The sequence below is a fragment of the Pleuronectes platessa genome, chromosome 4 (assembly GCF_947347685.1).
Source record: "Pleuronectes platessa chromosome 4, fPlePla1.1, whole genome shotgun sequence".
Lineage (NCBI taxonomy): Eukaryota > Metazoa > Chordata > Actinopteri > Pleuronectiformes > Pleuronectidae > Pleuronectes > Pleuronectes platessa.
Genome location: NC_070629.1, coordinates 2128691 through 2145274, shown reverse-complemented (window position 1 = coordinate 2145274; position 16584 = coordinate 2128691). Strand labels below are relative to the sequence as shown.

Here is a 16584-nt window from a genome sequence, read left to right as displayed (position 1 = left end):
CATCCACTTCTTCAGATGTAATACAGGGGACAGAAGCACAACATGCCTCCATACTTCTTATGTGCGTTCATCCAAGTCTCCACAAGAACTGATATTGATATCCGACTCAAAACGAGGTCATTTACACCATGTTTTTAGCCTGAAAGTTCACTACCGGAAGTGGCAAAGCTAGCGGACCGTCAATTAAATTCAAAACAACTTTGTCACCAGAGGGCAATTAAAGGACATAGCCACGCGAACCCTGCGCGTTCGTGTGTGCGCGGTTTGAGTGTGCCCGTGCTTATGTGAACGCGCCTCCGTTGAGGCTGGCAGAGGAAATTTAAAAGTATGCTTAAAGTATGGTGTAAATGATTCCGTTTCGAGTCGAATTTGAATGTTGGGGTTTGCGGACACTTGAATGAAACCACACAAGCAGTATGGAGGCATGTTATGTTTTTTCGGTTGTTTAATTATGTCTTAATAAGAGGTCACGATTGTCTTCAATCTCCAGAAGTGAGACTCTAGAAGTGTATTGTGGAATCAAACACTTCACCCACCCCTCCAGTGGTGAGAAGATAATTTCATTTCATTTCATTTTCATTTTCATCATGAACTAAGCCTTTTAAAGGTCTAGTATCCTGTTGGAGTGTCCGCCCTCCTCACTACCCAGCCGTCACACATTCACATTCTAACAATAAACATCAAAAGTAATTAGAAGTTATTTGGACTTGTCCAGTTCTGTTTGTTTGAGTAGCTCAAGTCTTTATGAGGCACATATTTCTCTTAAACCTTTTAAAGAATCCAACATTTTGTGCATATGGAGTTCACCTGCCAAAAAACGATAAGATGTGACATGACGCCAGCAGACAGGACATCAGGTTTAAAGTGCTAAGAAGGATCTTGAATAATGATCAAATGCCATTGATTAATAACAAAATATGATAAATTCTCCCTGCAAACTGTGACATACCCGGGTGTTAGTTTGAACTTGTTATAGAAGAAGTGACACCAGCCTATCCAGGAGAATAAATGAATAAATGTCACTTGGCCTTGCACTGTTTTAAACTCAATATATCAGGAATGCCGAAAGGGAATTTCATCCGTATGTAGAAATATGTAAACAGAAACTGCACTGGTTTATGTTGAGGCATACAACCACAGTGCAGTAATTCTGGTTGTTTTAAAACCTAAAGATATAGTGTCCTAAATCCCTGGCCGTGCTGGATATTTATTGATAGTATTTTATAGGGGTGGGAATTGGCAAAAATGTGACTATTCGATAGTATTGCGATATTTGGGACACGATTCGATATTATGCGATTGAGCAAGTATTGCAATTAAATTCTGCAATATATTGCGAAACATGTCCCCCATATTATTCAAAGGCATTACAAAAAATTGGGAAAATAATACTGCTCAACTCACTTCAAATGTCACATTTAATTCTGTGAACAACATTGTCTTCTACACATTAACTGAAGTGCAAAAACAAAGAAAGGGTAGTGCAAAAACTTTTTCCTTGAACATTCAGGACAGAGGACCTTTGTAAATATTTTCTGAATATTAGACCTCTCATATGAATGCTGAGCTCCCAGCACATAACTTAAAATTATTTAAATACAATACAGTAACATAAAGCAGACATAATAGAGTAACATAAACCTGAGAATAGTCATATAAATAAGAGTCATTTAGAGCTTCAATCAAATTGAGAAAAATAAACAAATGTGTACTGCATAAAGTCCAGTCCAGTTGGCTGCAAGGTCATGAACCAAAATGTTAAATTCATTTGGGAATATTGGCATTTTTGTTCAGAAAAAGGAGTTGGTCAACACGCTCAGATGTTAAAGTGCTCCTCTAGGCCGTTACTATATCTCCTGCAGTGGAGAACACCCTTTCAGCAGACACTCGTGCCTGGAATGCTCAGGTATATTTTAAACTCTGAAACTCTCCTCGTCATGCTTTGCCAGCCAGGGGCTGTTACATATATAATCAAATATTGCAAAAATTGTAAATAAAGTATTAAAAAAAATATATATATATAATATATAAATACTTTGTGCTACTGTATCGATATAATTGCGTGCGCAAAATATCGCGGTAATGAACAGAATCGAATTTGTTCCCCCCCTACACTATTATTTTATGACCGTTTATGTGTTTTCAGGTTTTGCTTGTCAGAGACAAGTTGCCCTCAAGAGGATAATTATCCCAACAGTCTTTGTATAAAAGTCAATGGGAAGCTGTTTCCTTTGCCAGTAAGTGCTTGTGTTATGGCGCAGTTCCAATTTAAGAACAATCCTGTTGGCTACGTTTCTAAACTCAATATGTTTTACTCCTGTAGGGGTATGCACCACCACCCAAAAATGGTGTGGAACAGAAGAGACCAGGGAGACCTTTGAACATTACCTCGCTTGTCCGACTCTCATCTGCAGTACCCAATCAGATTTCAGTGACATGGGCCCCTGAAATTGGAAAAGTGAGGAGAACTTAATTGGAATCCTTTTTTTTTTTGTTGCTTTTCCTCTTCTCTTTGAATGATTGGATCATAGTTGGGCTCAATAACTGTTTTCTCAACTAAGGTTTTTTGATCCTATGGTTTTTCAGACCTATTCTATGTCTGTGTACCTGGTGAGACAGCTAACATCACCGCTGCTGCTGCAGAGGCTGAGGATGAAGGGCATCAGAAACCCAGACCACTCCAGAGCATTAAGTAACTATTGAATCGACCACTATGACAACATGTCAGTGTTTCCTACAAGATGAAAGTTAAATAGAAGTTGAATGCACTAAGTATAAGTCGCTTTGGATAAATGCGTCTGCCAAATGTCATAATGTTATGTAAAAATAGCAGCAGTCTGAGCAGTCAAGCCTGCAGGGTTCGTACGGTCATGGAAAACCTGGAAAAGTCATGGAATCTTCAAAAGTATTTTTCCAGGCCTGGAAGAGTCATGAAAAAAAATAATCTCCCAAAAGTTTTGGAAAAGTCAAGGAAATTTGTTATATTCATATTTTCATGTCGTTCATTTTAGGGATGGGCATAATTAATCGACGGTCGATGAATTGATCATTAAGAATTTCGTCGATGACATTATTTTTTCATCGATGAAAACTATTGCATGTTCGCTATGTGGCAGGAAATCGGAATATCCGAGTTGCCCTGAACGCAGCACAGCGAGGAAATTAGCAGATGAAGGATGCACCCCGAAGCTAGCCTCCGCTGCTCGCTTGGCTTCATGTCCGCACACGGACCGTCAGTCCACAGGGAAGGGAACCCGCCAGACCCAGGTCTGGGTGAGGGGTTCCGGGAGTGAGGGCGTGACAACAACCGGACTGAGAGGTCGAGAACCATCAAATCCAGCTAGCTCTCAGCAGCTAGCTGCTGCTCTCTCCGTCGGCTAGCTGCTCTCTCATCGGGGCTTACGAGTACAGCAGCGCATATTTTCAAGTGTAACCATTGAATCCTGTTTAACTGCCACAAGAGTTGTTCATCTTGTAATAAAGATCTCAATGAGGAGACACGCTGTGTTTTTTCTATTTTCACTGCATTTTAATATAGCCTATAAATAGTGAATTTTAATTCACTAGAAAAGAAAGTCTATCGTTAATTCTCCCGACGATCGATTAAGACCATTTAATCAAATGCCCATTCCTAGTTAATTTACGCTGAGTTTTAAATAATTCATATACTTTTAAAGAAATACGCTCAAAATATAAGCAGGCATACTTGGGTTTGTGTCATTTAAGGTATACTGTATGCCTTGGAATTTTAATTGTTAGTTTAAATACTCAATTTTGTCACTGTTTGGCGTATACACAGAGATTTCACAAAATGTTCGGTCATGGAAATTTGGTTTAAAGTTATTGAAAAGTCAGGGAAAAGTCATGGAAATCCATTGGACAAAATGTGTAATGAAGCCTGAGCTTTTCACACTTGAGTAGAGGTTTTCACGAGAGCTGCAACAATGATTAATACATTTGTTGATTAACTGAATGTAACGATTTTAATTTAATAAACATTTTAGTTATTTCAAATTAGGCTATAATGCCAAATATATGCTGAGATAATTATCATTTTGATGCTTTGTCACTTTTTATTCTAAACTGAATATATTAGGGTTTTAGACTAAGACAAAACAAGACAGCTTTTTGTAAGCTGTTTCTTTCTAAAACCATTAATAGATTTAATTAAGAGACTAATCATACAAACTATTGTAAAATACACATTGTGTCAATACATTGCCTGTTCTCTCATTGCAGCATCAGTGCCACACACGCTCACACACACACACGTTTCTCCTCAAGGAATTTTTTGCAGTGGGGTTAGCACCAATGCTGTGAGGTGCATTTCTTCACACCGGTCAACAAGCGATTCTGCTCCCCTGGCTTAAAAGGGATAGTTCACTGAAAAAAAAAACACTGTACTAGTCTCAGAGGTAAACTTTGTTTTGCAGAATAATCTGATACAATTGGTACAAAAGTCAGTAGCGAGTCCTTCTTCAGACAACAAACAACTGTAAAAACATACACTACCGTTCAAAAGTTTGGGGTCACTTAGAAATTTCCTTATTTTTCAAAGAAAAGCATTGTTTTTTTCAATGAAGATAACATTAAATTAATCAGAAATACACTCTTTACATTGTTAATGTGGTAAATTACTATTCTAGGTGGAAACATCTGGTTTTTAATGAACTATCTACATAGGCCCATTTCCAGCAACTATCACTCCAGTGCTCTAATGGTACATTGTGTTTCCTAATCGCCTTAGAAGACTAATGGATGATTAGAAAACCTTTGAAAACCCTTGTGCAATTATGTTAGCTCAGCTGAAAACTGTTTAGCTGGTGAGAGAAGCTATAAAACTGGCCTTCCTTTGAGCTAGTTGAGTATCTGGAGCATCACATTTGTGGGTTCCATTATTCTCTCAAAATGGCCAGAAAAAGAGAACTTTCATGTGAAACTCCCCAGTCTATTCTTGTTCTTAGAAATGAAGGCTATTCCATGCGAGAAATTGCGAAGAAACTGATAATTTCCTACAACGGTGTGTACTACTCCCTTCAGAGAACAGCACAAACGGGCTCTAACCAGAGTAGAAAGAGAAGTGGGAGGCCCCGGTGCACAACTCAGCAAGAAGACAAGTATATTAGAGTCTCTAGTTTGAGAAATTGACACCTCACAGGTCCTCAACTGGCAGCTTCTTTAAATGGTACCCACAAAATGCCAGTGTCAACGTCTACAGTGAAAAGGCAACTCTGGGCTGCTGGCCTTCTAGGCAGAGTGGCAAAGAAAAAGCCATATCTGAGACTGGCCAATAAAAAGAAAAGATTGATATGGGCAAAAGAACACAGACATTGGACAGAGGAAGATTGGAAAAAAGGGTTATGGACAGACGAATCAAAGTTTTTGGTGTTTGGATCAAACAGAAGAACATTTGTGACTGCATCTGTGGCTGCTTTGGTGCTGGTAAATTGGGAGATTTGTTCAAGGTAACAGGGATTTTAAATAAGGAAGGCTTTCACTCCATTTTGCAACGCCATGCCATACCCTGTGGACAGCGCTTGATTGGAGCCAATTTCCTCCTACAACAGGACAATGACCCAAAGCACACCTCCAAATTATGCTAGAACTTTTTAGGGAAGAAGCAGGCAGCTGGTAAGCTGTCTGTAATGGAGTGGCCAGCGCAGTCACCAGATGTCAACCCCCTTGAGCTGTTGTGGGAGCAGCTTGACCGTATGGTACGCAAGAAGTGCCCATCAAGCCAATCCAACTTGTGGGTGGTGCTTTAGGAAGCGTGGGGTGAAATTTCGACAGATTACCTACATGCATTAGCAGCTAGAATGCCAAAGGTCTGTCTGCAATGCGGTAATTGCTGCAAATGGAGCATTCTTTGACGAAAGCAAAGTTTGAAGAACAGAATTAATATTTCAAATATAAATCATTATTTCTAACCTTGTCAATATCTTGACTATATTTACTATTTTCATTTTGCAACTCATTCGATTAGAAAAAGTGTGACTTTTCATGGAAAACACGAAATTGTCTGGGTGACCCCAAACTTTTGAACGGTAGTGTACCTTGCATTCACACTTCTCGTATGGTGTCATCCAAGTGTCCGCAAGCCCGGACATTCATATCCGATTCAAAACTAGTTACTTTATACCGTGTTTTAAGCCTAAATATCCCCTAAAATCTAACTAAGAGGTGGATTCACGGATCGTCGGACTATTAGTCTAGCCACTTCCGGTTGAATTTTAGGCTTAAAACATGGTGTAAATTATGCTGCTTCGACAACACACTTTACTTACTCCTCCATCTGCAGAAGGGTGAGTAGAACAATCACACATACACACACGAATGCACACACGCACGCGCACACGCACATAGAGGGCCTGAGGTTGCATTGATAGGCCAGGCATTATAGTGACACTGAATGTACATTTTTTAAATAGTCTGAAGTTCATCATCCAGAGGCTGGCAGTGTGTTTAATGTTTGTAGTCATGCATTTGTATTTGAAGGCACATCCACATAAGATATGATCTTTCTGACACTTCCCTTGTCCAAAATCTAGAGAAATCTGGAGAAATGTAGCATTGGATTCCATTAATTCCTTAACTCAAATATGTAGACCAAGTTTCCTGCATAGATGTTCATGACATAAGTGAATGCAGGTAACTGCAGAAAGCTGACTGCATGGCTTTCTGGCAAACTCCCCTAAGGCCACGGCCTGCAACTATTTGTTTCATGAGAAGCAATAGTTTAAGAAGCTATGGTTATCAGTTCTTGTTGTCAGCTCTTTACCTTTTTTTGCATTTGGTGTAGTTAATTGTTTCTTGGTGAATGTTTTGCCTATTCTATGTTCTCTCTTCTGCTCTCTGTGTTCCAGTTAAAGAGAAGCTGACCGCAGATCCAGACAGTGAAATTGCTACAACAAGTCTTCGAGTCTCACTTATGTGTCCGGTAAATTAAGCATCTGTGTGGAATCTTATGTGATCATGGCAACCCTCAAATTGATCTGACCGTGTAAATTGACTGTAAAAGTGTTGTTGGTGATAATAGTCTGTTAATATGTCACTACCAGTATTGACATACAATATTTTCAAAGTTTGGAAATGGATTTGTGTCAGAACCAAAAAACCTGAAAGTGACACCTTTTATTCTCTATTTATGGCAATTTGGTCCTTATATATTACTCAGATGAGATTGCACCTCATGATGGTCTTGGGAAATGTTGTCAATTAAGTGAGTACAACAATGTATTTGAGGGGGTCATCACTCGTCACTGCTGGTTTTTGGGGCTCTATCACATGTGAATTTGGGATTTGTCAAAATCAATTTAATTTAGTTCAAACAAGTGCTTGCTGGATATTGTCCCCTCCAAACAGTCACGAGGGATAGGCCTTGAAATGTTCCCCTAGGAGTTGGGACACCACTCGCTACGTCATCAGCAGCCAACCAACATTATTGTGGTGGCAAACAATATCAACTAACATTATTATATTAACAACTGTTATCAACCAACATTATAATCGGCTGTTTTCAGACATGACCTCTGGGTAGAATTCTGAGAATTTGCCTCGGAGTTTGCCTTTCACACATGCACAACACAGCGATACGGTTCTTTGCGCAGATGTATTCACAACAGTATCAAATCCTCCGCATTATTCAAGCGAGAGGGGGAGTAGCCATGTGCAGCAGACAGATGCAGGAAGCGACGTATTAACTCCGCTTCGTAGATCACGCAATAGTAGGAGTCGATGGGATGAAATAGTCGTTTGCTGCACCTCCCAGTGTGCCTGGTGTCATCAACACATCTGCTTTTAACCCCTCCTGGTACCCTTGTTTCCATGGTAATCCAGCTGTTGTGTACACACATCAACATCTTCTGGATTTCTACCGACGTTATACTAGGAGGTCAGGATGATAAAGTCCGTAGAAAGTGCGTTTTCAAGCAAATGTCAGAGCACGTGTATTTTGACCACCTCCGGAGAAAATACAGATGGTCTGTGGAGTCCAGTGCATGTCTGATAGCAGCTATAGTGACACATCCCTACCACTTTGCAGGACAGACTGATCTATTGATCAATATGCAGGCAGCACCTAACCCTAACCCATTGGCTATTTCAATGTATCGTTAGTCATGTCCTTAGAAAGCAATATCCCAGCAGCGAAAAAGTGTGTTTGCAAAATGTGTGGCTTTTCAACTTTTCAAACTACATATTAGGGACACTGGAGTAACAAGCGTTACTCTAGTTGAGACTGTTTACATGCTTATTTGACTAAATGAAGAGTGATTGTACTGAAATCCTTGTTACAGCGACTCAATTAAATTTTCATTTGCCTCTGGATTATTATAATCTGAAAATAAATGTCATGGTTATTTTGCATCATCTCATACTTACATCTATGTGCATTTTACCTGTTGATTCGCTTACTCTGTTCGTTAAGCATTTGGGAATTTTCATCTACCCCTTGTTTTTAGGGTGGAATACACCACTTTTAAAGGGGTGATTCAAGGGCTAGAATGCCACTACCCCTTGATCACATAGATTTAATGGCACAAAACTACCCCTTCACCGCCACATGCAAAATGAAGTGGTAGGGCCAAGGCGTCAAGCTAAGGGATAAATTGGGACAGGCCCGTGGTAAAACGATTGAAAATCATCTCTTTTGCAGTTTCAAGCTGCTTTCAGACCTACACTGAACTCTATATAATGTCCAGACAATCACAGGAGTGGCTATATGTGAGAGTTTAAATGTCAGAGTTAAAGCCTATGGACTTTCCCTACAGTTTCTACAGCCAGCCCCCTAGTAAGAATGCCATAGAATACAGCTGGAGAACCTCTGCAGGATTCAACATGTTCAAGTGTTTGTCTTGATGTTTCCCACATGCGACAGATGCGGGGGGAAAAAAGAATACTAACATTGTAGGCTGAAAAAGTAGTACCTTACACATAGAAGACACTGACAAAAATGTAATGAGAGGAGAGCTTTTAGTTATGAGGGCTGACATTTGTGTTATGCTGTAAACCAAACGTGATATCCACAGCATTGTAAATATGTTACATCCCAGTGCCTGCTGCGTCACCCCTCATCCTGACTTGAGAATCTCCAGCTGCGTTGTTTATTTGTGAAAGGCAAAAACAGGAGAAAGTCGGGAGGCAATTGTACTGACATTCTCTGGAGTTCATGTTTGAAATTGACTTCAGAAAGAACGCCACCATTCAGACGCTTTATTAGTCCTACTAGTTATGGAATGATCCTTCATACATTTTTTTGACCAACTTAAATGTGTCTTGTCCTCCAGCTGGGTAAGATGCGACTCACAGTGCCATGCCGGGCAGTGACCTGCTCTCACCTGCAGTGTTTTGATGCTGCCCTCTACCTACAGATGAATGAGAAGAAACCCACCTGGATCTGTCCTGTGTGTGACAAGAAGGCTGCATATGAGAGTCTTATCATTGATGGGTTAGTTAAAAAAATTAAGCCAGACACATACCATGACATAATAGTTATTGCTGTGGCAGTTGTACAGCTTTTGGAAGATTTAACAGTTTGTCATGTGCAATAGTCTCATTAAACATTTCAAACAATTTTAACATGTAAGATTTATTGTACATTTAAGTAGTGGTGAGTAGCAATGACTGCATTACAATTATCTTATTTTCAATTTTAAAGTAATAATTAAAGATATGTTTGATATGTGGCTCGGCTGCGGCTGAGGGGTAGAGCGGACTTCCTCCAACCTGAAGGTCGGCAGTTCGATCCCCAGTCTTCCCCATCTGCATGCCGAAGTGTCCTTGGGGAAGATGCTGAACCCCGAATTGCCCCTCATAGAATAACAAAGTGCTGCTAATATATGAATGTGTGTGTGAATGTAAAACTGTACTGTTAGGAGCTTTGAGTGGTCATCAAGACTAGAAAAGCGCTATATAAATACAAAACCATTTACCATATGTGACATGTAATTTACACTTTTACTGGTCAAAAGTTCATTTTACAGATATCTTTAATTATTGATGTAACAAGTTTAAAAAGGATTGTGGCTATTACAAATGTTTGTTCCGATTTCAGATATCAACAATGTAATTTTGACATGTCAAGAAACCAATCTACAAATGTTTTCATAATTTGAGTAACAATTTACTCGTTTCTGTCAACAGAAACGTCAACAAAGTGCGGCAAATATTTATTTTTGTAACGTATTCAACAGACATTCAAACTGTGGCACTTCGACCCGCAACATAAGCAGTGAGACTCACCACTGAGACACGCAGCTCACGCAGGCAGTGTGGCAGCTCTGACCTGGTAACATGGTCACCTGAATGAAAAGCCTGTTGTTCCTAGTTGAGCTCACGCAGCTAGATTAGCTTAGCTTGTATCACCAGTTATTGCACAATTATCTATTGTGGAGTTTTTTATTCTTCAGTTTATTCTTGGAAATCCTGAACGACTGCTCAGATGTGGATGAAATCAAGTTTCAGGAGGATGGAACGTGGTGTCCCATGAGACCAAAGAAAGAAGCGGTCAAGGTCACATCTCAGTCAGTTCCAAAAATTGACAGTAAGTATGTAAGTTCTGTAGAAGTTTTAAGCCGATCCAAATGATGAACAAAATTATTTTGGGAACAATTCACATAGAGCTTCGTTGTCCTAAAACTATTTAAATGTTCCTTCTTTTACCTCAGCTCCTTTGCGCCTGTCGTCAGTGGTGCCCCATTCTACTGAGCCCAGCTCCACCAAGAAGGCTGATGTGATTGATCTTACTCTGGAGAGCTCCTCATCTGATGATGATGAGGCAGACACAGACCCTCCACTGAAGAAACATTGTGTTTACATTTCCAATAATGAGGAGATGCATGCGAAGGGGTAAGTAATGCTATTTTGTAGAACAAGAGGCAGAGCAGCATATAGCTACTTTGTTCCCTAAAAGAAAGATTTATTTCATATCCATTGTTTAGTCTAAAATATAAAGCCTCAAATCTACAATATTAATAACAGGGTTCCTATGGTCATGAAAAACCTGGAAAAGTCATGGAATTGAAAAATGTTTGTCCAGACCTGGAAAGTGCTTGAAATAAATAAAATCCCAAAAGTTTTGGAGAAGTCATGGAAAGTTGTTATATTCATATATTCATGTCTTTCACTTACGCTGAGTTTTAAATAATTAATATGCTTTTAAAAGAAATACACTCAAAATATAAGCAGGCATACTCTAATACTAATTGAAAAGTTCGGTGGGGAAGCATGCGGGATAATGCACTATGCTAGGGAAGTGTAGATTTAACCATGCTTGGCTACAAATGGAAGAGGAAATGCCATGGGTTACAACAGACAAAGACCACAATCCAACTAACGTCTCATTCATTTGTGTCATTTAAGTTATGCTGTATGCTATGAAATTCTCATTGTTAGCTTAAATACTAAATTAACTCACTTTTTCATGTATACACCAAGATTTCACAAAGTCATGGAAAAGTCATGTAAATCCATTGTTCAAAATGTGTATGAACCCTGTAATAAGATCTGGAGCACATAGCTGCAGACAGACCTTTGTTCTGCAACAACTACTGTTTCGACATAAAGCATGTCATCAGAGATTGCTGTTTTGTCTCAGAGTGTTGACCTACCAGCCCACTGTGCGCATGCCGAATGTCCAGTCCCTGGACCCGACGTATCTGACCTCTACGCTCGCTGACTATGCAGTCCCCTTCCATCCTTCTACTCTGGCTACCATCCCCACAGACATGCAAAGTGAGTCAGCTGGGTAGATTGACTGTCAGTATTGTCAGGAACAAGTGGTGCTGTTATTAAACACTTGTTTCTTATCTTTTAGGTCTGGATTTGTTTTCCTTAATTCAAGCAGATCCTCAGGTATGTTTTTTTACTTTTTTACTACTAAAAGCGGCATTATGCCTGACTGCTAGTTTATATTAATCGAATTAGGAGGCAACAGCAGAGAACAGCCTCAAATTGCTGCTTATAGTGGGAGTGTCCTATACTACCTCAGGGAGATTTTCTCAAATCCAAATTCTTTCACACACATTGTAGGATTTGTATAGGTCTAGTCTCCACATTTGCATATGGTATGTGAGTGTCAGTAAAGACTGTCAGTTCCAGCAAGAACTTTGAAAACAGTTCACTGGCCCACTGAGATTTGTCCTGTTATTCCCAAATGTCAATCCGACTGTGGTTGAGAGATCTTTTGAGTTGAAAGGCACAAGGACAAATTAGTTGCTCTTTTTCTGCTCAACAGGCAGTTAACATTACTATTGCTATGTTTCACAGAGTTAGTACGTCAGTATGATTTGTCCCATTTGTTAGTGTTTGTGGTCACTAATTCAATGTAAGCAAGCAAGCACCTTTGTCACACTTATGTGTCTGGCAATGTTAAAACAAGTCACACAAGTTTGCCAATTCGCCATTTAATTGGATTGATGCAAAATTCAAAAATAGTCTGCCAGATATCATTTTTACCCTGTTGTGTATTGGATGCAGTGTTTGTGTGTGCTGATTAGTGATATTGTATACAATATGGTTTGTTTTAGTTCAGCTTTGAACAGTTATTTTTTCCTGCTCAGCATTACAGACCTCAGATGTTCCTGGATAACCTGACCAGCAGTATGCAAAGTGCAGCTGCAGCCAGCACAAGCTCAGCCTTGGTCTCTTCCAGCAGCCACTATGACACCACCACCCACACCGCCAGCTCCATCCACGAAACCCAGATCATCACAGGAGGAGGTGGAGGTGCTGGACGAGGAACTGATGGTGGAATATCAGATATCATTTCACTAGACTGAGCCATGTCTCACTGGACCTTTTTAGGCCTGTTTTTGTGGCCTTTTTTATACTGGACATAACATATGATGAACAGGTACATCACATGCTCAATTTTCACTAAAACTGGTATACAGGAGCACTATATTTTATATTTTTTTGCCCGGTTTCCTCTTCTGCCTATACATTTGTTGATGATAAATTGTCAGCTGTCAATTTCTCCAGACATTACCAATTATTCTTGTTTGGTGTCATACACTTGATCATTAGATAAAATGTATTCCAATTTGTTTACTTACATGAACATGTATGTCTGACTACAGTCTATTCAATTGTGTGCCTACTTAGCATGGGAGAGAGTCAGGATGAAAGAAAGAAGAACGTGGGCTCACAGCATGATCTTGTTTCATACATCTTTGCATCTTTAGAATGGTTGGAAGTAGAAAGGCACTGTGAGTTAGACTTGTGGACTAAACACAGTGGACGGGTTTGTTTCACTGTTTTTATTGTATCTGCTGGCTTTTTAAAGCCCTGTTTTACCTTCCATTCAACCTGATGGAAGCATGGAAGGCTGAGGTTTTAGGCTCATGTCATTACAGCTTTCATGTTATACCAATGTTACATTTCTTTTTTGGTTCCATTGAAATTTAGACAGAGCAATAATAATTTAACTAGTGTTAATCGAAGTTGTAAATATAGTTCATATAATGATTCCACTTGGTCCATATCACTACTACTCTGCTCTGTCCTACTTTTGTATCAATTTATTAGCCAACTGCTATAGGAGTTGTTCAAAATGTTATATAACATAATTGTTTTCTTTTGGATTTTCAGATGGACATGAGTCATGTTTTAATGCTGCCTTCAAATGTGGTTGTGGCTTAAAGTACATGTGAACGCCCCCCTTTTGATGTATTTACAACAATTGGGGGGGGGGCAAGAAGTAATTTTTTTGTTGAATGGAAAGTTTGTCTTGAAATTTGTTTAGTTTTTTGTCTGAATTTTATAATATGTTGAAGGAAAATGTTAATATTACAACAGTTTTCATTTGTCATTATGTCAGTTCATTTCCTGCAATGTTACACGCTTACCAGCTTGCTTAATTGTTAGCCTCTGTGGCCTCTCGACATTGACAGTTATGTTAACATGAGCCTCCATGTTATTATTGCCTGGCAGCATTGCTCTCAAGAACACTTGAATGCCATTATGTACATGACTTCCCACTTTGTATCAACAAGCTCCATGTGAAGGAATCATATGTACTGAGCTGGAGTCTGTGATTAGCCTAGCTTAGCATGAAGATTGAAAGCAAGGGGAGTCAGCAAGCATTATTTTCCACAACACAAAATTATGATAAACAACACCAGATAAGCTCATGTTTCTCATTAGTTTGCTCCTTACTCAATTATATATGTAAGAACCATACTTTGTTGTTCTAGTGGGATTTAGGTGCTACCCCTTGCTAGCCATTTCCCCCTGCTACCAGTGCTCATGCTAGACCAAACACATCCAGACTCAAGGTCTGTACCTAACTCAAAGACATGAGATCCATATCCATCATATCATCTATTTCTTGGAAATTGTCTAAAAGTGTATTTCCCAAAATACTGAACTGTGTTTGAAAATTTCTGACTAATCAGTGTATCAGCTTTGACAAGTATGAAAATAATTTTTAGATCACGTGAAGTATGAAGGTAATGCTGCCAAAATTCTGACTTACTTGCCTTCATTTAAAAGTCCACTTTGTAAATCTTCTGGACTTTGACCTCTTCTTTCTGCCAGGGGTTGAATGTCAATGATGCTTTATGTTCTCAATAATTATATGGACATTTGCTTAGCATTAACATCTACACTACACAACAGTAAGAAGCAACATACAGGGCAGCTACAAAACTACATAATCTGGATCGCTTACTGTTTTTATTCACTCCAGCCACGAGTAGCTCAATCTCAGGGAACTACACTGCTAATCTGGGCTTGACAAATTCATTGAAGTAAAGTACAGACACATAAATAACACTTTCAACATATCTGTCTGTGATGATTCAGTCTGCACAGAATTTAGCTTAAATTTAGAAAAATGCCAGATACATTTTTCGGAGTCCATTTTACTTTGTATAATGCACACAAAGGAAAGAGTCCTGAATTGAACTAGTATGAAAACTGTCTGTAAAGATGTTACTAGATTACGTTCACCTTCATTATAATGGTATTAAGGCACAAATCTGAGCGACAACTTAAAATCTGGATATCTAATACCAAATCCACTACATGAAGACATTTTGGAAGGTGCGAAAATTACTTTTAGTTTTCGTGACCCAACATGAAACAATTAACATTGTGTAATAAGTTAAACAAAGTTCAGCAACACAATCAAAGTCTTTCCCCACATGTGCCACACCTTTTTTTGTGGAGAGATTGCACAGAGGTTACCGTTTTACTGATGGGACATTACCTGCAGGCAGATATTGGTACTGTGGATCTATGTGTTATCGTGTTATTTTGGACTCTTAATACTTTGTAGATTTTGAAACAAAATCCAGAACAGAACCATGTTTCATGTCTGATGCCATCTTGACGAACTTAGTAAAAGTACTTTTTTTATTTTGTTCAAATAGTTATTACAGAATGATTCATGACGAATTTGTTTTTGTTTTCTTGTGTCTCTGAACCTGAAGCCTTTTGAGGTTTGGTAATGTATCGGTATTTTTTATTATTAAACCTTTTCTTTTCTCTATTCAGTTATAATCTGTTGCCCTTGGAAGTCTTGCAACAAGTGTTATTTTCAGGAAATTATGACATGTCTGTTTGACCCAAATGCTGTCTTGTCAGATTAGAAGGTTTAAATATCAGTTTAGTCTGGTTTAGAGAAAGTTGAAAACGTAAAGGGACAGCTCACTTAACTATCCAAATCTATTTTTTTCTACTTAAGGACTTACATTCCAGTCAAACCAAAAGAGATTTGACCAGACAAAGAAAAGGGCTCCTCTCTTATTCCACAGGGGGGCAGTACAACCTCAGTCAGTGACACACACCACTACTCGTAACACCATCAGATACAATTGTACATTGGTGAAATAAGCCCAAACCCCACATGTTATATTGAATGTCATGCAGTGATGTTTTCTTTATTTTATTTTTTTCTTCTATCCATTTCGGTCCAAACTAACTTCTAACATTTGTCATTATGGTCTGAGACACATGGCTGATCCAGATGAGCTGGAGTCAGAAACGGTGCAACATGATTAGTAGCTTTCTTCTATACTTTGACATCAACATGAACTAATGGCTCTGATTGGATGAACACATCAATCACTAGGCAACTCTGGACAAAGACTAAATTAATATAGATTTTGTAAAGTAAAAATATTTGAGATATTTTGAATGTTTGTTTCTATTTAGCAGCAGCAGGGTTTATGGAACCCACAACCACTTATTCACTGTACAAGCATTCCAACCACCTGAGCTGAACAGACAATGTTGCTGAACAGTTATGAAAGTTGTTCTATTAAAAACTTCAACTGTTCTCTATGCTGACTTCTTGGCCTCTGTTAGAGAGAGAGAAGGAGAGGAATCGGTATACAAACATTCTAAAAAACTTGAATCAACAAACTTTAAAGATAAAACAAAATTAAACAGAAACAAAATAATTAAACTATTGCAACAATACTTTCTTTTCAAACTATTTACACTAAACAAGGGATTACAACACTTTTTTTTTCTGCCATCTTCCTCCGCATCTCGACCATCCACTGGTCATGTGGCATATATAAGTGTTAAACAGACAGTATAGATAGCCATATATCGACTGGCCATTATTACGATTATGGG

The 16584-nt window shown here is 38.8% G+C and overlaps 1 protein-coding gene across 1 annotated transcript in view; it reads left to right on the top strand.

Annotated features, from left to right (window-relative positions):
• The window catches only part of pias2 (protein inhibitor of activated STAT, 2), a 38407-nt gene extending 22128 nt beyond the window's left edge, over positions 1 to 16279 (top strand). Inside the window, exons 5-14 of the mRNA XM_053420081.1 lie at positions 2147 to 2237; positions 2324 to 2458; positions 2587 to 2692; positions 6864 to 6937; positions 9285 to 9445; positions 10407 to 10540; positions 10665 to 10845; positions 11594 to 11730; positions 11813 to 11850; positions 12558 to 16279. Of these exons, the coding sequence (XP_053276056.1) occupies positions 2147 to 2237; positions 2324 to 2458; positions 2587 to 2692; positions 6864 to 6937; positions 9285 to 9445; positions 10407 to 10540; positions 10665 to 10845; positions 11594 to 11730; positions 11813 to 11850; positions 12558 to 12776 (1276 nt within the window). The 3' untranslated portion in view covers positions 12777 to 16279. The remainder of the gene's footprint in view (positions 1 to 2146; positions 2238 to 2323; positions 2459 to 2586; positions 2693 to 6863; positions 6938 to 9284; positions 9446 to 10406; positions 10541 to 10664; positions 10846 to 11593; positions 11731 to 11812; positions 11851 to 12557) is intronic.
• Positions 16280 to 16584: the final 305 nt, after the last annotated feature.